A 26,290-nucleotide genomic window follows, 5' to 3' on the forward strand; every position below is an offset into this window, starting at 1 on the left:
TGAGGATTAAATGAGAAATATTTGTGAAGTTACTTCACAGAGCATCTCTCTATATATTAGTTCCCTTCATTCTTGGATTCCAAATGAAACCATTTCCTTCCCTGGAGCAAAAAAGGCATAAAAATGAAGAACAGATTATGTGAATGTGCTTTCAGGGACCATTTCTTGCACATGGTTTGAATTCTAGTGCATAACTGTCCTCCAGGACTACCACGGCCTGGTCTTTCCCCTCATCACACTGCATGGCCTTATTCACCTCCCCAAACCCTAGAGCAGCTTCTGTGCCACAGGGCCTTTGCACATGTCAGTCCCATGGCTAGGGAAATGCTTGCCACTCCAGGCCCTAGGGCTTCCCAGATGACTCAGTGGCAAAGAACCCACCTGTCAATGCAGTAGACCCAGGTTCAATCCCTGGGTTGGGAAAATCCCCTGGAGAAGGAATGGCTGCTCACGCCAGTATTCTTGCCTGGAGAATCCCACGGATAGAGGAACCTGGCAGGCTACAGTCCATGGGGTCACAAAGACTTGGACACGACGTAGCAACTAAACCACCACCACAGGGGTGACCAAACTGGCTGAGCACAAGGATATTATTTCAAAGCAGATGGGACTGACTACCGAGGCCATCAGCTCTGCCCCTGTGGACATTCCACAAAGAGTCAGGCATGTTCTGGAAGGCGCAGTGTGACCCAGAGGAATGTCGGCCTATTGACTTGTGGGGTCCACACAGCACACAGCTCTAGTGACTCTAGGTCCCCGGCATACAAGCCTTCAACTCAAGGTTAAAGAATGAAAATGTCAGCTACTCACTGAAGAGTAATTCATGTCATTACCAGAGAGCAGAGAACTGAAACCCGGATGGCCGCCTGAGAAAACTGGAGGATAAGAAAAGAATCTACAAAAATAACGGGAAAACCATATGCAGACGTTTTCCTCAATTAACATCTCCTGAGCAAGCAATAAACAGGAAAGATCAGTGCTAAATGTGCATTTTTTTTTAACCGTTAGGCATGAGTCACAACCTTTCAGAGGGGAATGTGTCTCTTTTTTTTAGTGAAGTGAAAGGAAACTATTTTAATTTTCTTGATCACACTGGGGTTTTTGTAACTGAGTTATTTTTAACCAAAGCATTACAAAATATGACCATCACGTGAGAATATTACTGAAACTGAAATCATACCAGCAGGCAGCGATGAGTCCAGATAATTTCATCTGTCTAAAAACAATGCTACTCTGTTATTTTTGTTATGTTTTCCTCTTATACTGATACATGGAGGGGGAAAAGGGTCCTTGTCTGTATTTTTTGAGCATCAAAGTTAGGACAAACGGGACTCCCCAGATGGTCCAGTGGTTAGGACTCCATTCTCCCAGTGCTGGGGGCCTGGTTTCAATCCCTGGTCAGGGAACTAGATCTCACATGCGGCAACTAAGAGTTCACATGCCAAAGAGAAAGATCCTGCATGATGCAACTAACACCTCGTTCAGCCAAATAAATACATTTAAGACAAAAGACACAAAGTTAGGACAAAAGATACTTCATTAAGAAATCAAGACTCAGACTTCCCAGTGGTCCAGTGGATATGAATCCACTTGCCAGTGCAGGGGACACGGGTTCCATCCCTGGTCTGGGAAAATTCCAAGTGCCTTGGAGCAACTAAGTCCACGTACCACAACTACGGAGCCTGTGTGCTGCAACTACTGAAGCCTGCTCACCTAGAGTTTGTGCTCTGCAAGAAGAGACGCCACTGCACTGAGAAGCCCACATACCACAAATACAGAGTAGCCCCTGCTTGCCACAACTAGACAAAGCCCGAGCTCAGCAATGAAGACCTAGTGCAGCAAAAAAAATAAATTAAAAATTAAAAGGAAATCAAGACTTTTGCAAAGAGGTTCAAAAATGCTGGAGTTGCTCATTTTTCAAAGGTGCTGCTAACTGATTACATTTTTAATATTTTGTTTTCTTGTGGTTTTGATCTTGCTGAACTCTCTCTCCTGGTGTAAAGGAGATGAGGCTGTATTACTTGATTGCATGGGGTTTTATCCGGCAGGAGATGCCCCAGGGTGCAGCATCTAGTTCATACGGAAATCACCAGGGTTGCTTTTACAAACACAGATGCTGGGCTTGACACAGTGGAATCCAGAGAAATGGGGTGAAGACCTGATATCACAATTGTTAAAACATCCAGTGAGATTCTGATGTGCATGGAGATTTGAGAACCACTGTTTCAGGAGCTGGGAATTTTAAAAACATATTTACAAAGTGGTTGTGTTTCAAGCACTTTTTGGATGTTCCTTGGTTCAAGAAAAGCCAGGATACAAAAATGGGCCTGTAGAAAACAGATCTTTAGGGTGATCTTAGTTTCAAAGAAATGCACCAGTGGTTCTTTTATGTGGTAAAATCTCAGAGTGAATTTGAAGCAAGATTCAGAGTTCTGAAGTCTAATTCACATGCTTTTATAATGGGATGGAAAACATACTGTTGTGTTGTTGTTTAGTTGCTCAATCATGTCCAGCTCTTTGTGACCCTGTGGACTGTAGCCCACCAGGCTCCTCTGCCATGGAATTCTCCAGGCAAGAATACTAGAGTAGGTTGCCACTTCCTTCTCCAGGGGATCTTCCAGACCTAGGGATTGAAGGAACCCAGGTTTCCTGTATCGCAGGCAGATTCTTTACTGTCTGAGCCACTGGGGAAGCCCAATCAAGCTATAACCAAGTTAAAATGAAGTCATGTTCTTATCATGGAGGCTCCTAATTCAATACAATCGGCATCCTTATAGGAGGAAGAAATTTGGCATGGAGACATACAAACACTTGATGATGGAGGCAGAGATAGGAGTGACGTGTCTGCAAGTCAAGGAATGTCAGGATTGCTGGCCACCACCAGAAGCCAGCAGAGAGGCCTGGTACAGTCTCCTCATAGCTTACAGGACTCAACCCTGTTGACATCCTGATTCTGGACTCCTGACCTCCAGAACTGGGAGACAGTAAATTTCTGTTGTTTTAAGCTGCTCAGTTTGCGGTGATTTGTGACTGCAGCTCAAGGACACCATCCTAACCCCTACCTCCATCACCTCCCCTGGACAGTTCCAACACCCTCGTTACCTTGACTCCTCCCACACCCCAGGCTGGCTTCCCTACGTGTTCTCCACTCTGTAGCTGCAAAGAGCTTCTCAGAAGCAATATGGAAGCCAGGACTCTTCTGTTTAAAGACCTGCAGTGACCTGGGTACGTACTGCTTTAGGACTAAGCACCCACGCTCCTCACCCTCCACCACCTTCTCTGTGGGTAGCCTTCAGCTTCCTTGCCAGGTCTCACAAAGCCTCGTGCACTCACAGGAGCCCACTCCAGCCTGCCCTGACGATCCAGATCCTATGTTATTCATTCTCCCTGACTCCCGGCCTCTGCCTTCTTAACACTTGTCATAGTGTGCTGGAAGTGATCATTTCTTTGCTGTCTCTCTTCCCCACTGAACTGTAACCTCCATGAAAGCATCAGTCTAGTATAGACTGCATCAGTTTTGTGGGGCTTCCCAGGTGGTGCTATTGGTAAAGAACCCGCCTGCCACTGAAGGCAATGTAAGAGACATGAGTTCGATCCCTGGGCTGGGAAGATTCCCTGGAGGAAGGCATGGCAACCCACTCCAGTATTCTTGCCCAGAGAATCCCATGGACAGAGGAGCCTGGTGGGCTACACACCTTGGGGTCGCAAAGAATGGGACACAAATGAAGCTAACAGAGCACACCTGTATCCCCAACACTCAGCACAGCATCTTGCACAAAGTGAGTAGGTACTCAATAAATACATGCTGGATGAACGAATTAATCGACAGAACAAAGAGAGAAAGAGAGCATGCACATCTCCACACCCCTCCTCCTGAATGTGCAACGGATGATCTAAAGCACAGGGTGGGAGGAGGAAGCCATCCTTTCACAATTGGACAAAACTCAGAAAGGTCACAGTCTATCTGCCTTCCCTTGTCAACAGTGCCAAAATCCTAAGTGACTCTTTACTGGGGCAATAAAGCAGGCAAGACAGTCTGGAAAACCACTGATTCAGATAGATGTTTGAATCTAATTTTCAATTATTTAAAAGCGAATGAGGACTTCCCTGGTGGTCCAGTGGTTAAGAACCCACCCACCAGTGCAGGGGACATGGGTTCAGTCCCTGGTCCGGGAAGATTCCACACGGCTCAGGGCAATTAAACCCCTGTGCCACAACTACTGAGCCTGTGCTCTAGAGTTGCTGCTCCGCAGCAAGAGAAGCCACTGTGATGAGAAGCCCGAGCACCGCAACTAGAGAGCAGCCCCTGCGTGCCACAACCAGAGAAAGCCCAATTGCAGCAACAAAGACCCAGCACAGCCAAAAGTAAATAAACAATTTAAAAAAAGTGAAGGAAATCTCCCCAGTTCTCAAATGCAATCATTACTACTATCCCACGTGTCACGTCAGGCTTCCCAGGTGGCTCCAGTAGTAAAGAACCGACCTGTTCATGCAGGCGATATAAGAGATGTGAGTCCGATCCCTAGATCAGGAAGATCCCCTGGAGAAGGGAATGACAACCCACTCCAATATTCTTGCCTGGAGAATCCCACGGACAGAGGAGCCTGGCGGGCTATAGTCCCTAGTGTCACAGTGAGTCAGACATGACTGAAGTGACTTAGCACGCATGCATGTGTCATGTTGCAAACTTCACCACAGTCCTGTAGGTCTGTATCTACGGCTGAGGAACTGAGCCCCGGAGGGTTAAGTCATTCACCCAAAATAAAGGGCCGTGAACCATAACTGTCACCAGGTGCATCCGACTCCACATGCAGGGATCCCTCCATGACCCCCAGTGGCCTCGCCTCACCCCCAGGCCCACCCCCGTCATCCTCCAGCCACCCTGGTGAGCACACACGTGGGCTGCGGGAGCTCTCTCTGCTCTCCCTGCTGGTGGAGAAGTCAACTCTCCAGCCACAACTTGCGGATGTGTGTGCAAACACTGCCCGAACCCTTTATCTGCTGTAACACCACAGCGATAATGAACCCAGCAGCCCCAGCTGGAAATCTGTCCAGATTCATGAAATAACTTTCACCATAAACAGGAGAGAAAAACACCAACGTTTGAGCAGCATCAGCAAGCTATGGACACAGGAAAGCAAAACAAGGCAGGCTGTATAAATATTTAACAATGAGAAAGAACAGAACGGGCGCCAGAGAGACATCTGGGGTAACACATCTAAGCAGGCTGTGGTTTCCAGTGGGAAAGGCACTAGGAAGACCTGGAAATAGCCAGCCCATGAGGTTCAGATTTCACTCTTACGTGCATTCACCAAGCACCTCTGGCGACCCAACTCTAAACGCTTTTTCCAGTGGCCTAAGTGTTTATTACACAACTGGGCAATTTCTAAGGAGCTGGAATCAAATAAACATGATTTCCTTCCACTAACACACTTTATTTTGATTTCAAACAACAGAAATGCTATAACAGTGCTCATAGTAGACTTGGATCAAGTGGGGATTTTTTTTTTTGGTGGGGGGCACATGTATTGATGTTACCTAATATGGCAACAACCGACTGGTTCCAAATAGGAAAAGGAGTGTGTCAACGCTGTATATTGTCACCTTGCTTATTTAACTTATATGCAGAGTACATCATGAGGAACGCTGGGCTGGAAGAAGCACAAGCTGGAATCAGGATCGCTGGGAGAAATATCAATAACCTCAGATATGCAGATGACACTACCCTTATGGCAGAAAGTGAAGAGGAACTCAAAAGCCTCTTGATGAAAGTGAAAGAGGAGAGTGAAAAGGTTGGCTTGAAGCTCAACATTCAGAAAACAAAGATCATGGCATCTGGTCCCATCACTTCATGGGAAATAGATGGAAAAATGGTGGAAACAGTGTCAGACTTTATTTTTTTGGGCTCCAAAATCACTGCAGATGCTGATTGCAGCCATGAAATTAAAAGACGCTTGCTCCTTGGAAGGAAAGTTATGACCAACCTAGATAGTATATTAAAAAGCAGAGACACCACTTTGCCAACCAAGGTCCATCTAGTCAAGGCTATGGTTTTTCCCGTGGTCATGTATGGATGTGAGAGTTGGACTGTGAAGAAAGCTGATCACCGAAGAATTGATGCTTTTGAACTGTGGTGCTGGAGAAGACTCTTGAGAGTCCCTGAGACTGCAAGGAGATCCAACCAGTCCATTATAAGGGAGATCGATCCTGGGTGTTCATTGGAAGGACAGATGCTAAAGCTGAAACTCCAATACTTTGGCCACCTCATGTGATGAGTTGACTCATTGGAAAAGACTCTGATGCTGGGAAAGGTTGGGGGCGGGAGGAGAAGGGGACGACAGAGAATGAGATGGCTGGATGGCATCACCGACTCGATGGACATGAGTTTGAGTGAACTCCGGGAGTTGGTGATGGACAGGGAGGCCTGGCGTGCTGTGATTCATGGGGTCGCAGAGAGTCAGACACGACTGAGCAACTGAACTGAACTGAACTGAATTTGGCAACAAACAGATGGACCGCTGAAGGTGTTTAGGATTTCAGGGTCTGGCATCAGTCCAAAGATGAAGTTTGGGTATTCCAAGGAAAATAAGCTATAGATTTTCAAGTCTGGTTTTCATGAAGTTACCTTTATGATTGACATTTCGAAATAGACCATCTTTCTCCAGAACTGATACCACCGGGGTGGACTTCCTAGTTCAGGGACCCCTGTGGGACCAATTATTGGCCTGACATTCTTCCCTGAAGGACCCAACTGTGTGGCTGAGTCTGACACAATTCTGTCCTCTCCCTCCTGTGCAAAGTGTCATGAAGGAGGCCCAGCTGCCGCGGTGGGTGAGGTATAACGCTGACAACTGTTGGCTCTTTCCCAGGCATGCCTGCTGTCCTCTGTGGCGTCATTCATAACCGGGCTTGCTTCTGCTCTAGCCCGGGTCCTCACAGGCCATCCTCAGCTCCTTGCTCCCCTCTTCTTCCTCGGTGGAGGATGCTAAACATCGACCCTGCAAACCTTCTCCCCACACTGATGGAGAGTCTGCCACGTGTGGATTACTGAGTGAGGTTCCAGGGCTGCAAACCTCCGAAGGCTGCTCCTCCTATTGCTTTCCCTGAAAGCCTGGCCTTGGACCCGAGAGCTGGGCAAATCCAAGCTGGTCAGCAGAAATTGCTGGGGCCAGAACTTCCCTGGTGGTTCAGTGGTTAAGACTATGCATCCCAATGCAGGGGGTGTGAGTTCAACCCCTGGTCAGGGAGCTAAGATCCCACATGCCTCATGACTGAAAAACCAAAACATAAAACAGAAACAATGCTATAACAAATTCAATAAAGACTTTAAAAATGGTCCACATCAAAAAAGTCTTAAAAAAAAAAGTTGCTGGGGCCAGTTCCACCACTTCCTGCCAGTACCCAGCCATGCCTAGCAGTCGGAGGATGCCCCTGACCCCAACTGCTGCAAGACCCCAACCACAACTTGCTGAATTCTTTAGTTCAGGGCTTCTCAGTCTAGACTGTGTACATAAATCCCTTGGACATTTCATTAAAATGTATTAGGTTGGCCAAAAGGTTTGTTTGCATTTTTCCATAACATCATACAGAAAAACCCAGATGAACTTTTTGACCAACCCAACAGACTCTGAGTCGGCAGGCTCAGGATGGGGCCCAGGACTGCATTTCTAAGAAGCTCCCCCAAGACGGTGCTGCTGGTTCACAGAGCACACTCACTGCATCTTACCAGGGTCTACCTTCCAAGGTCAAATACACATGTGCCTTCAGCTTCACTGTTCATAAGACACTTTATAAAACCATGTATCCCCATCTTTCTGAGGAGGAATGGTAAACTCAAGACATCAAAGAGCTTGACAAGGCCAAAATAAGGGTGGACTCAATCCGGGTGATTTGAGCTCAAGTTCCAGGATGGTTTCTGGAAACCAGTGATTCTCAGATTTCAGAGTGCATCAGAATGATGTGGAGGGTGGGAAAAAATACGGATTACTGGGCCCCCGGAGCCTCTGATTCAGTAGGTCTGGGGTTCAGCCCACAATCGACATCTCTAACAAGTTCACAAGTGATGCTCACACAGTTGGACCAGGGACATCACTTTGAGAACCACTGCGCTAGACCAGGGGACCCTGGAGACCCCTGGGGAATCTGTAGTCTCAAAGCTCTGACACTGTCTACAAGTCTTGTGACCCTGAACTGGGCTGCTGCCCTGTCTTCCCTCTGAGCAGGGCCCCCAGAGTCCAGGGCTGGACTGCTCTGTATATGCTACATCAGGCCAGGCCAAGGCTTTCCAGGCTTCTTTGCATCTCGATGCCTCAGAAGAAACAGATGCTTTGTCTGCATTGAGGACGAGCTCCATCTGTAGGAGCTGCTGGGCCTCAGCTGTGTAGTCCTGGGAAGCTCCCAGTGACGTCAAGCACCATGCTCCTCACCTGTGAAATAAGTTCACCACCACCACCACCCCCACCCCCACCCTCGCTCCATGAACAGAACTGCACTCAGGCCCAGAGGAGTGAGGGTTCTGAAGCCCACCTGTGCATCAGAGTCACCAGAAAGCTTTTATAAAGTACCAGTGCCAACACCTTCCCCCAGCCCTGGGCAGGTGTACTGGTCACCTCTCCTCACATGACTGGGTATAGTCTGCAGCACGTTTCTGCTAATCTAGGGTAGAAACATGCTGTAAGAATGTTTAAGACAGGGGCTTTCCCGGCGGTCCAGTGGTCAAGAATCCGCCTGCCAATGTCCGGAAAAATTCCACACGCCTCGAAGCAACTAAGCCTGTGTGCCACAACATTCTAGAGACTGCCGCTCTAGAGCCCGTGCTCCACAACGAGACGCCACCGCAACTAGGGAGTAGCCCCCAATCGTCTCAACTGGAGAAAACCCCGTGCTCAGCAATGAAGACCCAGCACAACCAAAAACAATACATTAATTAGCTAATTAATTAATTCGAAAAGGTAAAAGAGTTTGCTATAGCTATGAACAGTTCACTGTTGGGGTTGGGTGAGAAAAGAAAAGTGAAATGAGCACTGAGTCCCGCCGGCGTTGTCCCCTCTCGCAGACGAGCAGGGCGACTGCAGAGCCTGTGCAGCATCCTAACCCCTCCCAGGAGCGGTGTGATGACAGGTCCTCAAGCCGAGCTGGCTGAGCAGGCTTCCCAGGGAGCTGCTCCCTGTGGCCTGACCGTGGCCCAGCCAAACCCGGTGATCCAAGACTGAAAGCATCTCTGGACTTCGGTAAAGCTCTCGGGGAGATAGGGAAGCTTAATCACAGCTGATTGGGACATGTGAATCACGCACGGGAGCTTTCCGGCCAAAGCCTTTGGGGAGCAACCCTGCTGGGGCTCGCCCCAGATTATCACAAATCATTTGGAACAGTTAGGAAATGGGGGTCCATTCATCCAACAACAGCTAGACACGCCTGTCAGTGATGAGGAGAGGCTGTGTCCCAGATGAGCTTTCTACGGCGGTGCAGAACAAGTATTTGTTGAATGAATGAATAAATACATGATTTAAATTTTAAAGCCTTTACTGAGAGGGTGAAGGTGGAATGATTGGGGAGAATGGAATTGTAGCATGTATATTATCATAAGTGACCAGTCCAGGTTCGACGCATAAATTTTCCTCTGTTCATTTCTTTGATTTTTTTCTTTATTTTTTATAATTAAAAAAATAAAATAAAAAAATAAAAAATCAAAAAAAAAAAATTTTAAAGCCTTTACTGAATTTGTTACAATACTGTTTCTGTTTTATGTTTTGATTTTTTGACCACAAGGCATGTGGGAGCTTGGCTCCCTGACCAGGGATTGAACCTGCACCCCCTGCATTGGAAGGCGAAGTCTTAAGCACTGGACCGCCAGGAAGGTCCCACATACATGACTTTTAAAAAGTAATGACTGGATAAAGAAAGAGAGGGAGAGAGAAAAGAAGGAAGACAAGGGAAGGAAAGAAGGAAGGGAAGGAGGGAGGAAGAGAGCGAGAAAGGGAAGAAGGGAGCGAGAGGAGGAAGGAAAGACAGAAAGAAAAAGAAGGAAGAGGGGAAGAAGAAAGATAATCCAGCCTTGCTTATCCTCTGTGCCTTTGGACACTTTTAACAACTGCAAAGTTTTTCCTTATATTGAACCAAAAGGCTGACCCAATTCTCTGAATGAAGGAAGAGCCGAGCAGAAACAGAGCCACAGAAAATCAAAGTGGGGAAAGGGACCAATAAACCTAGTCTGAGAAGTCCATGGATCAGGCACTTCCTACACAGCGCAGTGCTCAAGGTCACTGAACAGGAGTCTCCAGGTTGCGTGCCAGGACCAGGGCTGTCCAGATTTCAGTACCCACAGGGACAGGGTCGGGGGATAGGGTTGGGGGATGGGAGGGGTCTTGGGCTACAGCATGTAAGACACAGAGTAGGGCTTGCCCCCTCTGTGCTCTCTTGGGCAGCTGGCTGCACTGCTGGCCCTCTGAACCCTACGTGCATCCTGTTACAGTCACAGACTCTGGTACCACTGGGACCTCTCCTTGGTTCCTCTCCCTCCACAGTGAGCTGGGGCTCGGGTCACTCTGGGATCCATAATAATTAATTCTGTGGCTCCTCCCTCCATCAGACTTCTGCCTGACCACTACCCTCCTTCATACCTGACACTGGCTGCATCTTCAGCTCAGAATCCTGTCACCCCAGTATCCCCAGCATTCCTGGTAAGAGGAGGTACTCCCCATTCTCTGGGAGAACAGCCACCCTTCCCTAGGAGCATCACCCTGAGCCTGGCTTTCCCAGCCAGCGTGAACTTGTGGTCTGCCTGCTCAGTATCCCCCTCTTCCTTTGAGTGACTGCACTAACTTCCTCCAGGAAATCACATCTTCCCTGCTCTTGGGTCCAAGTGTCTTGGGTGGAGACGGTGGCCTCACAGGCCAGCTCAGCCTCCCTGGCCACTGGAATCAGGCAAGGCAGGTGGCCCAGGCTGATCCAGGAGAGCCAGTCCCAGGATTTTTGCTGGAAGTATTGAAGAGGCAACCTATTTCTGCTGGTGTTATAAAGCTTTGTTGTTCAGTTACTAAGTTGTGTCTGACCGACTCTTTGTGACCCTGTGGCCTGTAGCCCTTTAGGCTCCTCTGTCCATGGGATTTTTCAGGCAAGAATATTGGAGTGGCTAGCCATTCTCTTCTCCAGTTTTGGAGGTGAAGTGTATGTTTAATACCTTGAAGCTGGTAATGGTATCATGGGTGTGGGCCTAAGTCCAAACTCACCAAATTGTATACAATTAATATGTGCAATCTTTGGTATATCAATTGCACCTCAATGAGATGGCTGGATGGCATCACTGACTCGATGGACATGAGTTTGAGTGAACTCCGGGAGTTGGTGATGGACAGGGAGGCCTGGCGTGCTGTGATTCACGGGGTTGCCAAGAGTTGGACACGACTGAGCGACTGAACTGAAAGCTTGAAAAAGAAACAAAGCTAGACGAAAAGACACACAGTTGATTCTCACCATTCTCAGTAGTTCTGTGAAGTCACTGCAAACAGTGAATGAGCAAACACTGAACCATTGCTCCTAAGGGAGACTGAGGGTTATGTTCCCATCAGCCTCTGGTCACAACACTCTTATTAATCATTGGACACAGAGTCTTATTTTCTGTGTTTCTATTTAAAGACACCTTCTTTAACACATCTTGATTCATAACACTGAACTCACAGTCAACAGCACTTATGACTCATGCCTGAACAAGGTTTATCCAACACACGTCTTCTCTCCGGAGGGCACATTACAGCCCTGTGCTTGAGGACATTAGATAGACTTCAGCACTGCTCTAGGGGGTCACGTTAACCAGCAAAATCACCGACAGAAAGCACAAAGAGACCAAACATCACAGCACAAAACATGAGAAGAGCACGTGTTTCTAGTTATGAGGGCTGAGACCAGAAGGCAGGGGGTCATCCCGTGTGATCCTGGCCTCTGTGCCAGTCCTCAAATGACCTCTAACACTTCGTGGGTACTGATGTTGGGGTTACAAGTAAATTTTGCTACTATCAAATTCATCAACACCAAATGTACGAATAACGGAGACTGACTGTGCTTTCATTCAGTTCAGTTCAGTCACTCAGTCGTGTCTGACTCTGTGCGACCCCACGAATCACAGCACACCAGGCCTCCCTGTCCATCACCAACTCCCAGAGTTCACCCAAACTCATGTCCATCAAGTCGGTGATGCCATCCAGCCATCTCATTCTCTGTCGTCCCCTTCTCCTCCCGCCCCCAATCCCTCCTAGCATCAGACTCTTTTCCAGTGAGTCAACTCATCGCATGAGGTGGCCAAAGTATTGAAGTTTCAGCTTTAGCATCAGTCCTTCCAATGAACACCCAGGATTGATCTCCTTTAGAATGGACTGGTTGGATCTCCTTGCAGTCCAAGGGACTCTCAAGAGTCTTCTCCAGCACCACAGTTCAAAAGCATCAATTCTTCGGCGATCAGCTTTCTTCACAGTCCAACTCTCACATCCATACATGACCACGGGAAAAACCACAGCCTTGACTAGACGGACCTTGGTTGGCAAAGTGGTGTCTCTGCTTTTTAATATGCTATCTAGGTTGGTCATAACTTTCCTTCCAAGGAGTAAGTGTCTTTTAATTTCCTGGCTGCAATCAGCATCTGCAGTGATTTTGGAGCCCAAAAAAATAAAGTCTGACACTGTTTCCCCATCTATTTCCCATGAAGTGATGGGACCAGATGCCATGATCTTTGTTTTCTGAATGTTGAGCTTCAAGCCAAACTTTTCACTCTCCTCTTTCACTTTCATCAAGAGGCCTTTGAGTTCCTCTTCACTTTCTGCCATAAGGGTGGTGTCATCTGCATATCTGAGGTTATTGATATTTCTCCTGGCAATCCTGATTCCAGCTTGTGCTTCTTCCAGCCCAGCGTTCCTCATGATGTACTCTGCATATAAGTTAAATAAGCAGAGTGACAATATACAACCTTGACGTACTCCTTTTCCTATTTGGAACCAGTCTATTGTTCCATGTCCAGTTCTAGCTGTTGCTTCCTGACCTGCATACAGGTTTCTCAAGAGGCAGGTCAGGTGGTCTGGTATTCCCATCTTTTTCAGAATGTTCCACAGTTTATTGTGATCCACACAGTCAAAGGCTTTGGCATAGTCAATGAAGCAGAAATAGATGTTTTTCTGAGCTTTCCTTAGCAGGGTTCAAATCACCTGGATCCTTCTGAGCCTGAAGCCAATACACCCCTTTCAGTTCCACGAGCCAATGAATTTCCTTCTTCACTCAATCCCCTGGAGTTGATCTTCTGTCACTTGAACCAGGCTGGTTCCATGGCTGCTCTTTCCTGTTGGCATGGAGGTCTCTGGGAGGAAGGCACTGGTTCCCTCTCACTAGCCTTAGAACCCTCAACATCCCCATGACCCCTGCAAAGGGAAAGTTCAGCACTGTCCGCCCCCACCCCCTAGGCACTGTTTGCAGAGAGATTTTCCAGGTTTCCATCCTGAGTTACTCAGCATGAGACAACAGATCCCTTTGACCATCCTACCAAGACAAGTTTTCACAAGGAGCTGGGTTCTTCTTGTGAATGAACACTCCTCAGCAGGATCCCCCTCAAGCTATGGCCAATCCAAGTCCTGGAGAATGAATATGCTTTCTCTATGGCTCTTCTTTTTCCCTTTGGGAACTTTATTGATTCTAACCGAAGAAGCTGGATGTGCAAAATCTCCTGGTCACTGGCTATCCAATTTCAATCAATTGGATACTGGCCACTGAGAATTCCTTTATAGTTTCAGTCAGGCTTCCCAGGCAGCGCTACTGGTAAAGAACCACCTGCCACTGCACGAGACATAAGCGACGTGGGTTCAATCCCCGACTCAGGAAGATCCCCTGGAGGAAGTCATGGCAACCCTCTCCTGGAGAATCCCATGGAAAGAGGAACCTGGCAGGCTGTGGTCCATAGGGTTACAAAGAGTCAGACACCACTGAGAGACCTGGCATGCACACAGTTTCAGTCATTTCTTGACCTCTTTTCCTTCTACTCAAAAGTCACTAATATAATTGTTCAGAGACAGAAAACTCCACCCTTATTACATGATGCATGTCTCTGTGTAGCATTTTTAAAACAATATTTAAAAATAATAAAGTATAATTTTAATTTTCATGGAAAGCTAAGATTCAATTAACTTTTTCTTAGAAATCTGAAAACATTTCCCCACTTACTTTTGATGTCCTGTGTTCTGCATAGCTCTTGGGTTTCCAGGGCCAATGTTGCCACCCTCCCACCAGGCTATGACACCCACAAGGAAGCGTTCATGGGAATGGGGCCCAGGGGGCCTGTGGGTGTGACCCTGAGCCAGGAACCTGGTGGCAGCTTTTAGTTCCTCTTCTCCAACCTCCTACCATTTCTCCAATCAGTGGATTAGATTCTATACCGGGGCCTTGGGCAAGAGGGTGGAATAGAGCTAGAAGGGGCCTAGCAATGTCCTAGGCTGAGATAAGGAGAACAAGAGGCAGAGAATAAAGGAACCAGCCAAGATCGCAGAGTGCAAACCAGCAACGGGCTCCCAAGGCCCTCCCAGCACTTTCTCTATGAGCAGTGTTGCTCCTGCTAGGTGAGGGTTCCCCCAGCCCCTCCTCACATTGATAAACCCAGCTTTTATTCACAGACAAGTCACATCATTGCACTGGTCCATACCACTCCATGAGATGGTTGGATGGCATCACCAATTCAAAGGACATGAATCTGAACAAACTCTGGAAGATACTGGAGGACAGGGAAGGCTGGCGTGCTGCAGTCCATGGGGTTGCAAAGAGTCTGACACCACTTAGTAACTGAACAATTCCATGATGCCTGGTTTCCATTCTGAGGAGACTTTGTGAATCTTCTGACCCACTCTTTGTCACCACTCCTCCAGCCAGAGGGAAAATTTTAATTCCACAAAGAACTCCCTCATCACCACCACCCCCAATGACAGCAATTCTCTGCAAGCACTGTTTTTCTGGGATCCTCAAGTCAGCATGGGCGTCTGCAGGCTCCACTGTCATTAGGCGTCTTGTCCCCCGGCCACCACGCACATGCAAGGCCCCACATGCTCAGTCCAGGCCGCCCTGCAAAACCTATGCATGGAACAGGGACTCTCTACAGACTGGGAGGCTCAGAGAAGGGGAACTTCATTGGGTCAAGTGTGCCAGGCTATGCTGGTTAAACCAGCCCCACCCCAGCAGTCCTTGACTGGCTCCCTACCCCCACACCCTGTATCCCACCCTGACGCCCCATCCAATGGGCCATGTCATCTCTCTCCAGGCCTGAAACCCACCATGCCTAAGGACAGGAGGATTGAAAAACCCTAGACCAATCACTGAAGGCATCGTATCATCCCTGTGGTTTTTTAGTACTAGTTGTCATTACATCTGCACTTTGGCTGGCTATGAAGCCCAGCTCCCGCCCAGTCCCTGGTCCAGCAAATCCCGGAGGCCAGCAGCAGCCTGGCTGCAGTGAGCTATCCCAAGCTCCCTGCACTGGATCAATATGCTTTTACGTTGTATGTCCTGGGAGATTCACATTGCACGCTCTCTGGTTTTAGAAGAGACCCAGTCCTCCTCACCACCCTTCTCTACCCCACCTCATGGAACCCAGCCACTCAAGGTTCACTGGCATCTTCTCTGGCATCTTGGAGGACTCACACCACTACACCAGCTCTGGCTGCCAAGGTCACCATCCAACGTCCACTCCAGGGACCTTTCTTTCCAAATGTGGTTCACACTGCCCCTTTCAACAACTGCCACACACATTAAGACTTCCCACAGACAGAAGTGTCCACCCAAATCTGGCGAGCCGGTTTGTAAAAACCCTTGATCCGGAAACTGACCTGCCTTTGACCATCACTTCCCCCACCCACTGACTGCCCCAGTTGGGTCTCCTGACTGCTTTCATAAAGCCACATCCTGTGTTCACATACTGGAGTTGGGGGAAAAAAAAGACAGCTCTTTTCAGGGAAGGTGATTTCAGCTGTCAAACCAACACTTCCTGGCTGATGTATTCTCCCTTTAACATCCCTTCCAAGATCATTAACTTCCCAAGGCGCGGCCCCTACAAAGTCTGTAGGGAGTTCTCTCACTCAGCCCCAGCTGTGCGATGGCAGACCACATCTTTCTCTGAGTCTGTTTCAGCACCGTTGTACACGTACAGAGAGCTCATCCCCGCACATCGCAAACTCTGCCCGCACACCTTAGTCCTTCATTATCTTCCTCCTTCGTGTGTGTCATTGATAACCAACACTGAGAAAATTACCATTATTGTTCAGAAACAGCGGTACTCCTGTCACTTTTTAAAAACATTTTAAAAATTAATTTTATTGGGGTACGGTTTGGTTTACTGGAGTACAGTGTAGACCCAGCTCATCCTGTGATGAGAAGATTGGACATGGGACTCCTATCCAGAGATTTGCGCCCTTTGGAGGGAGGGGCTTCCCTGGTGGCTCTGATGGTACGAAACCCACCTGCAATGCAGGAGACCCGGGTTTGATCCTTGGGTCAGGAAGATCCCTTGGAGAAGGGAATGGCAACCCACTCGAGTATTCTCACTGGAGAATCCCATAGACAGAGGAGCCTGGTGGGCTCTAGGCCATGGGGCTGCAGACAGTCAGACATGACTGAGAAGCTAATCCTAACACAGACTGAGAAGGTGGCTGTCTGCAGGCCAAGAGAGAGCTCTTACCAGAAACCAAACCTGTCAACACCTTGATCTTGGACTTCCAGCCTCCAAAACTATGAGAAAATAAATGACAGTGGTTTAAACCACCCAGTCTGTGGTGTTTTGTTATGTCAACCCTAGCAGACTACTACAGTATAAAAGCACTGCCTCACTGCTCACCAGGCTTCTGGTGAACACCTACTGTGTGCCAAGCATTGAATGGGGTTCTTTAGGCAGACAGAGAAGAAAATGAGACTCCAGTGGCTCTCAGTGTGGTAGGAAGAACACGCTGCACAAACAGATCTGTCATAAAGCGGAACATAGGGATCATGGCATGAAGTGTTAGTTGCTCAATCACATCTGACTCTTTGTAACCTCATGGACTAGAGCCCCCCAGGCTCCACTGTCCATGGAATTCTCTAGGCAAGAACACAGGAGTGGGTGGCCATTCTCTTCTCCAGAGCATCTTCCAGACCCAGGGATGAAACCTGGTTCTCCTGCATTGCAGGCAGATTCTTTACTGTCTGAGCCACCCTATGATAGGCAAGCCCTATCATGGTATACTCAGCTCTACTATAATGCTTTTTTTGAAAAAGTAAATCTTGGGACTTCCCAGGTGGTCCAGCAGTGAAGAGTCCGCTTTGCAATGCAGGGGGACACGGGTTCATTCCCTAGTCGGGGAATTGAAACCCCACAGGACAAAGATCAACTAAGCCCAAGTGCTGCAACTATTGAGCCTTCAAGCCACAATGAAAGAGTCTGTGCACTGCCACGGAAGATTCCGCGTGACGAACCTGCATGCCGCAACTAAGACACAACACAGCCCAATAAATAAATGAAATAATTAAAAATGCAATTCCGCTCCAGTGCCACTGATACATTGGGTGACAGTTTGATCAGAATGCGAATTTTGTGTTTGCTTACGCTTGATTTTATCTGTAAGAAGTACTACATGAACACAGAAACTGCACCCAGCTGAACAGAGCCGCACAGGAATTCATAAAATGTACACACTTTGGCACACAGAAGCTGCCTTGATTTACCACGTGTGTTATGAGCCACAACTATCCACATACTATGTTACAGTTCTTGATTTCTGCCTGATTTCACACAATGGTCCTTGGACCATTTTCACACCAACACCCAAGTTCTGAGGCTCACTTACACAAGTCAACTTCAAGTCAGGTTTCAAGGTCAAGTGCCATAAATTTCTTAACCACTTAATGTGTCAAGCAACGCTCCCATTTTTATTAGGTTCCTAGTTTTGTTCTTATCTGTCCCTGACAAATTTTTAGTGTCATGTCTAGCCCACTTTCCCCTCCCAAGCCCTCTGGTTTTTATTTCATGATTTTGTTTCTTGCTGCTGCTGCTAAGTCACTTCAGTCGTGTCCGACTCTGTGTGACCCCATAGACGGAAGCCCACCAGGCTCCCCCATCCCTGGGATTCTCCAGGCAAGAACACTGGAGTGGATTGCCATTTCCTTCTCTTGTTTCTTGCAGTGATTATTAAAACACATTATTTTGTGGTATAGCAGAGCTAACTGTATTTAAATGTCTCAATAAGAAATTTCACTTCCCACAAGTAAGGCCTGGAAAATCAACACCTATGATTATGTTCACAAATAATCACACACTTGAGTGGGTTGTGGCTAATGTGTCAACAATGCCTCCTAGTGGCAACATCCCATAATTGGAGGTAAAATATAGGAAAAAATCATGCATTAAAAATGAATTTTTACCATGTTACAGGGTAAATGAAGCTATTAAACAAGCTAAGTCAAACATATCCTTCATATGTAGGCAACTTTTTCTGACCTCAAACTTCCTGGTACTTTTTAAATTTATTTATTTTAACTGGAGGATAATTACTTTATAATATTGTGATGGTTTCTGCCATACATCAGGGTGAATCGGCCGTAGGCATACATGTGTCCCCTGTATTCTGTACCCCCCTCCCACCTCCCTCCCCAACCCATTCCTCCAGGTTGTCACAGAGCACCAGCTTTGGGTGCCCTTGACATACATCAAACTCCCAAGGCTATTATTTTACATATGGTAATATATTTGTTCCAGTGTTATTCCTTGGTATGTTTAAGGAAAGAAGATTTCCTCTAGGGAGAAAGCTTCACGGAGAGAGAGACACTGACCTGTCATTGAGTTTTCTGAGGTGCACAGCTGCTCTCTCAGCTTCTCCACGTCATCAGGATGTACCTGCTCATAGAGGGTGCTCCCAAACCACTCTGACTGGGGTTGATTCAGCACAGGGGTGACAGAGTCAGACACATAAATCACTCTGCCCGTCTCAGCTGCCACTACAAACAGAAACCCATCAGCTGCTTCGAGGATGAGATGCTTCAGTTCCTGGGAAGAGAAGATCACAATGAGGACCCGACACAGACAAACCCAGATCAAATAAAGTCTTATTAGCAACCTTCAACTTTCATTCAGAAGCTCATTACGATACACAAATGCTTTGGGGAACTCTTTTTTTTTCCGGAAAATGAGCTTTAAAAGTACACAAAGCAGACTTCCCTGGTGGTACAGAGGATAAGAATCTGCCTGCCAATGCAGGGGACACGGGTTCAATCCCTGGTCCAGGAAGGTTTCACATGCCAAGGAGCAACTAAGCTTGTGCGCCATAACTCTGAAGCCCATGTGCCTAGAGCCTGTGCTCCGTTAACAAGAGAAGCCACTGCAATGAGAAGCCCCCACAACACAAGGAAGAGTACTCCCTGCTGTTCACAACTAGAGAAAGTCCACTCAGCAATGAAGACCCAGCATAGCCAAAAATAAATGAACAAGTTATTTTTAAAAAAGAAGTTCAGAAAGCTCATACTAAGCCCTAAGATACAGCTTCTCCAAACCAGTTAACTGTCTTTAACTAGTCCTCTTTTTTATGATTTTTAAAAAATGTGGACCATTTTTAAAGTCTTCACTGAATTTGTTACAATATGCTTTTATTTGGCCATGAGGCATGTGGCATCTTAGCTCCCTGCTCAGGGATCAAACTCGAACCCCCTACATTAGAAAGTGAAGTCTTTATCACTGGACTACCAAGGAAGTCCCTTAACTTGCTCTCTCTTAAGGAAAAGGAAATTCCCAGCCCAAGGGAATCAGAAGGTATTGGGTCATAGAGATGTGAACGGCCTCTCCTACATATTCAAACTGCAGTCATGTCACTGGAGCACAAGATGGTCGGGAAGGGAGAGGAGGACCACGGTAAAGTGGGAAGAGTCTCCCCAGCCACCGCCTGCCATGCTGCCAGTGCTCTCATTCCTCTTCTCTTCCTCTCTGAGACGAACGCTGGCAGTGGACATAAGGGCATCACTTTACATTGTCTCGTCTGTCAAACTCCCAGAACTCTGTGACAGCCGACATCTCAACAGAGTCCCAGGGTAATCCCAGAGGTGGCAGGGATACCTACATTGTCTGTGTCCCTTGGCGGTGAGAAGAGAGTTTAGCTGTGCCAGCCCTGGAGTCACACTGACTCACAGAGCTCATGACTGTTGGTGCCAGCAGCAAGGATGAACAGGTGGCAGGAAGTCCTCAACATTCCGAGAGGGATGCAGGGCGGGCAAGATCAACTTTGTTCAAATGAGATGCCTTTTCTTTGCAGTGCCTGCAGGCAGCCCAGGTGCAGCTGTCTCCCCTGTCAGTCTCATGTTAGGCTCAGGGGCCCTTTCCTGCTGAATGCAAGGGGCTCCGTCCTTGCAGGACTTGGGGACCAACTCTTCCACATGTGCCGGAGTCCACAGTCAGCTCTCCATCCACCTCACACACTGCTCAGGCCCCAAAGAAAAATGGAATTCTTCTGGTCAGTGGTTGGCAAACAATTCTTGCTGGGATTTCTTTGCTGTTCTGTTGTTTAGTTGATAAATTGCGTCTGACTCTTTTGTGACCCCATGGATTGTAGCCCGCCAGCCTCCTCTGTCCATGGACTGTTCACAGACTGAACCCGTATCTCTTACATCTTCTGCACTGGCAGGAGGATTCTTCACCACTGAGCCACCTGGGAAGCCCCAAATTCCTTGCTTCCGTATAATTCCAGGTGGGCTTCCCTGGTGGCTCAAGTGGTAAAGAATCCATCCGCCAAAGCAGGAGACTCGGGTTCGATCCCTGGGTTGGGAAGATGCCCTGGAGTAGGAAATGGCAACCCACTCTAGTATTCTTGCCTGGAGAATCCCCAAGGACAGAGGAGCCTGGCGGACACAGAGAAGTCCATGGGGTCACAAAGAGTTGGAAACGACTGAGTGACTAAACGACAACAACAACAAAATTGTAGGTGGGAGCCCTGCTGTAAGAGTAAGGGCCACCTGTGTGGAGCCTGGAGCATCCGGCCCCTCCCTCGGTGCCCGACCTGAGGGCACCCAAAAGCTCAAAGACTAGGAAACGTGAGTCAGCTGGTGAGCAGAACCCAGGGAGGTCTCCAAGCCCTTGGCTGAGTCAGAACTCCAACATCCTTTGCCTGGGAACTGGGTGCGGAAGCGGGCTATACAATCATTTTTGAAAGAAACGTTTATTTTCCCCCTTTGTTTTGCTTCACACTTCCGCTGTGCCATCCCTCTTGATGATGACTTAGTTCAGAAGACTGGGTCAGCGGTTTTATTTTCAGTGTTGAGTTGGTCTTCCCAACAGGAAGGACTGTAACACATAAAACAGGTTGTCTGGGAAAGTAGAGAATTCTGTGTCCCCGAAGGAGAGGAAGTGGACAAGTTGACTCCATTTATGTTGTCACAGCTTCAGCCCTTTTTAGGGGCTGTGGGAAGGGCTTAGGGGCCAGAGCTCACACTCCTCATGGGCCCCTCTTTCTATACCCTCCCCTCTGGTTTCCATCTTCTGGAAGCACCCCATTCATGACCAAGGTCCTGTGCCCTGAATCCAGAAGCAGCCTTGCCCCTATCCTCCAGTTAAGCCAACAGGAAGGTCTAAAAGCCCAGATGGTGGAGTCAAAGGAGACCACCAACTCCAGCTTTTCCACTTCACTGTGCAAGTCTGGGCTTCCGACGTAATATCTTTGGCTTCTGTTTTTTTTTCATGCTTTTTTCTTGGGGTGGGGTGGGGGGGTAGATTTTGTGAGGTTAGATGAGATCTCAGATGTGAAGGACTTAGTAAGGGCTTAGCGAACAGTAGGTACTTAACACATGTGGCTGTTGTCATTATCAACAGCCTACCAAGGAACCGAGAGATGAATGAGGGGAGAGGATGCACGTGACCTGCATAACTGCTTCTCTCTTCTCTCCGTTTTCTTTTTAAAAAGCATTTTGAAAAATACATTTATTAATTTGGCTGCACCAGGTCTTAGTTGCGGCATGTGGGATCTTCAGTTGTAGCATGCAAACTCTTAGTTAGGGCATGTGGGATCTAGTTCCCTGATCAGGGATCAAACCCGGGCCCCCTGCATTAGGAGCACAGAGTCTTTAACCACTGGACCACCAGGAAAGTCCCTCCACGTTTTTAATCCCCAGTCACTTAAAGAGATTAATGTCAAATATGGACCCAACCAGGGTTTTCATAAGGATTAAAGAAATGTAGAGGAAAAGCCTTTAACTAACCCCATAGGTCAGGACGTGCATAATACATTTCTGTCTGCTTACCTGCCAGCTAGGCTTCCCTGGTGGTTAAGATGGTAAAGAACCCACCAGCCAATGCAGGAGACCCTGGGTTCAATCCCTGGATCAGGAAGATCCCCTGAAGGAGAGCATGGCAACCCACTCCAGCATTCTTTCCTGGAGAATTCCATGGATAGAGGAGTCTGGCAGGCTATAGTCCTTGGGGTCACAGAGAGTCCGACATGACTAAGCGATCAACACTACTTTCACACTATCTACCAGCTAGTCATCCTTCATTTCACTCCAGCCCCGTGTTAAGCACTCTACTCTGCTTCCTCCCTTACCTGTCTCCACAACCCTGCCAGGTGGGAGCCATCCCTGTGTTAACCCTTACCCTTCTACAGAGGTGGAAGTGGGTTGGGCATTCTGCCCTGGACTACCGTGTTCCATGGCTCCTAGCGAGGGTCACCCCACTGCCACACCTCTTCACACCTTGAGGTGAAGAGCACATGGGCACTGGGATGACCCTTGCTGAAAAGCCTGCCACACAGGAATTCATGTGAGCTCCTCTTTCCTTGCTCTTTTTCTAAATCTAATGCTTAGATTCCTCACTCCAGCAAAACACACGATTCTGTCCCTGGACACATCTTCTCACCCCTTCCTCCAAGGCTCTGTTCTCACCAGTTTCCCAAGTCTCCCCATGTGGAACCCCTTCCTCTGCTCTCTTTCTATGCATGTGTGGGGCTCCGTCCCAGCAGGCCAGCGCTGACTCTGTCCCGGGCAGCCCCCGACTAGCCTGAACACTTCTTCCTGCCTGTGTCCCTGACAACACACCACTTCCCCGTCCCCCTGCCGGCACCAAGTGCATTGTCCCCTTTATCCTGCAGAAGCCCTCAGGGTCAGGGAGGCAGAAAGCTCATGTTTGTCCACAGATGAGCAAATACAAGCTGACAATGTCTGACCAGCATGGGGAAGAACAAGGACCCAGAACACAGGCCTTCCAGGGCATGGAATGGTCAAGTTACAATATATCAACACTTCCCAGAGACCAACAATCGGGTTCACTGTTCCCAACTCTGAAAAGACCAGGATAGCTGTTAAAATACATGGTTCTGGGGTCTGACCACCCTGTGTCAACTCCTGGTCTGCATTGAGCAGTAGACACTTCTGAAGCCTCCACTTCTTCATCTCTAAAGCAGGGATGAGTAACAGCAGCTTCCTCCTTGAGCAGAATAAGGATTCAATGAAATCCTGCGCAGAAAGGACATGACTTCAACTGGGCTCAGGGAAGAGGCTGGCTACATGCTGGCTGTTAAATCTTGTCACTATGATTGCTGCGATATCCACCAAAACTTTCATCACGATGACGACCGTCACTGCTAGTCTAGCACAGAAGAACTGGGTTTGCTGGCTTTTTCCTGGGTGAGCATGGACATGAGTTTGAGTGAACTCCGGGAGTTGGTAATGGGCAGGGAGGTCTGGCGTGCTATGATTCATGGGGTCGCAAAGAGTCGGACACGACTGAGCGACTGAACTGAACCGAAGCACAATGTCTCCTTTTGCTTTGTTTTGAGTGATGTCTTATTAAGGTGGTTGTTGTTCAGTCACTCAGTTGTGTCTGACTCTTTTGTGATCCCATGGACTGCAGCCAGCCAGGCTCCACTGACCATGGGATTCTCCAGGTAAGAATACTGGAGTGGGTAGCCATTTCCTCCTCCAGGGGATCTTCCCAACTGAGGGATCAAAGCTGTATCTCCTGCACTGGCAGGCAGGTTCTTTACCACTGAGCCAACAGGGAAGCCTGTCTTATTAAGGTACATGGTGGGGGAAAAAAAAAGCAGAGGATGCAAAATCAGAAAGACAGTCCCGAGAAGAGAGTTTCCTAGTGAAGTGTAGGAATAAAATTTCCTGCTTTCGTCCCCGCCTCAGCCGTTCACCCCACATAGTCCATCTCACTTGGTGATGCTGTCATTCTCGCCGCTCTCCGCCCTCCCAGGAATGTGGTTGCCAGGGGAGCAAGGAGCACAGACAGGAGTGAACGGGTACCTGTTCCGTCAGGAACGAAGGCTTGTAGGCGCCGTCCGTGGACTTGTTCCCAGTGCCCCGCATGGACTTCATGTGCGAGACGGCCATGCGCAGGATGGTGAGCTTGTCGGGCTTCCGGGCCAGTGCGCTGCACGTGGGGACCATGTCTGACAGCTCGGTGATGTACTGAGTCATCTTGTTCCGCCGCCGCCTCTCGATCTCACTGTGGTTCTCTCTTCCCGAAAGCACGAGATCAGGGTGGGGGAAGAGAGACGGATCAGACCAGGGCTTACTACTGTCTAACGGGGTAACACCAAGTCGCCAAAAGACGAACTCGTAATGGCTCATTCAATGGCTTTTGTGTGTGTGCTGGTGGGGTATATAGTTGCTTTACAATGTTATGTTAGTTTCTGCTGTACAACCATGTGAATCAGCCATATGTATACATATGTCCCCTCCTTCTTGGACCTCCCTCCCAATCCATCCCCCATCTCACCCCTCTAGGTCATCACAGAGCAACAAATTGAGCTCCCGGTGCTATACAGCAGCTTCCCACTAGCTACATGTAATGTATATATGTTAATCCTACTCTCTCAGTTCGTCCCACCTCCCCACATGTCCATTCTCTGGGTTTACATCTCTATTCCTGCCCTGCAAATAGGCTCATCTGTACCATTTTTCTAGATTCCACATACATGTGTTAATATACGTTCCATACACACATGATATTTGTTTTTCTGACTTCACTCTGTATACAGGCTAGATCCAACCACATCTCTATAAATGACCCAATTTCGTTCCTTTTTATGACTAAGTAATATTCCACTGTGTATATGTACCAATCGTCTTTATCCATTCCTCTGTGAATGGACATCTAGCTTGCTTCCATGTCCTGGCTATTGTAAATAGTGCTACAATGAACACTGGGGAGTATATGTCGTTTTGAATTATGGTTTTCTCTGGGTACATGCCTCGTAGTGGGATTGCTGGGTCATATGGCAGTTCTATTTTTACTTTTTTTAAGGAACCTCCATGCTTTGAACACATCTTAGAGTAGCTTCTGGACACCTTAGCAAGCTTCTGTCTCGGGGCACGGGGTGGGAACAGACTTCCACAGAATACCTCAGTCTCATCTCTAAATATGTCCTCAAAGCTTCCACTGCTCCCATGTACCTAGGTATTAATACTTTTTAATAAGCATAAAGAATGAAGACATGACCCTTCAGGCATCCAAAGTGAACCAAACACGCTTTCCATGTGCACCCACGAATGCTACGCTTGCACCAGTATCCACACACACATTGAACATAAGTTACCACCAACTAGAACAAATGGTTTACTTTGACCCACAATGAGAAATATGTCTAGCCTCCTCACCATTCCGGGCATGCCTAAGCAGACAGCCACGCCACAGACCCACATCCCATCACGCTGTGAACAAGCCCCTGCTCTACCAGCAGCACATTTTCTACAGCCTAGTAACAGAATATGTGGACCTGCTCTCTAACAACGGAACCAACTAAAAAATCCCAGCGCTGCCAGGAATTCTGAAAGCGACACTCAGTGACGTGTTTAGACAAAAAAAAAACAGAAGGGACAGGAAAAGTGCTTCTGTCTCGAAACAGTCACCTCGAGGCTTGACAGGGAGTAACAGCCAACCCAGTCCCACAACACGGAGACGAAGCTGTCACGTGGGGTAAAAGAACTGTCTGGAAACACATCACACATTTACTGTGGGATTTAGGGTTTCATGGGTGCTCACAGGATGAGGGTGACAGTAACCGCAAGAAAGGAAGAGTCCTGGGCAAGGCTGCCTCACACAATGCTTGTATTCACGGGACTTTGCACACCCTGCCCTCCAGGCCAGGAGCAGACGCCAAGTGGGTCTGATTGCGGGCAGATCTCATGTGAACATACAAACAAAACGGGGGGAGTGAGACTGTGATGGGTGACTTTCCCCAGTGGTCCAGTGACTAAGACTCAGCACTCCCAATGCTGGGGGCCCGGGTGCATCCCTGGTCAGGGAACGAGGGCCCACATGCCTCAG

At 48.1% G+C, this 26,290-nt stretch overlaps 1 protein-coding gene across 3 annotated transcripts in view; it reads right to left on the minus strand.

Moving 5' to 3' along the window:
• The window catches only part of ARNT2 (aryl hydrocarbon receptor nuclear translocator 2), a 187,417-nt gene that overhangs the window by 106,949 nt on the left and 54,178 nt on the right, over positions 1–26,290 (minus strand). For all 3 annotated transcript variants that reach the window (XM_088829576.1, XM_055417948.2, XM_055417947.2), the window contains exons 4-5: positions 24,265–24,478; positions 18,817–19,030 (exon numbers count right to left, since the gene is read on the minus strand). In XM_088829576.1, coding sequence (XP_088685702.1) covers positions 18,817–19,030; positions 24,265–24,478 — 428 coding nt within the window. The remainder of the gene's footprint in view (positions 1–18,816; positions 19,031–24,264; positions 24,479–26,290) is intronic.

Source organism: Moschus berezovskii, chromosome 21 (assembly GCF_049115385.1).
Source record: "Moschus berezovskii isolate FMDL1 chromosome 21, NW_MosBer_1.0, whole genome shotgun sequence".
In the NCBI taxonomy this organism is placed as follows: domain Eukaryota; kingdom Metazoa; phylum Chordata; class Mammalia; order Artiodactyla; family Moschidae; genus Moschus; species Moschus berezovskii.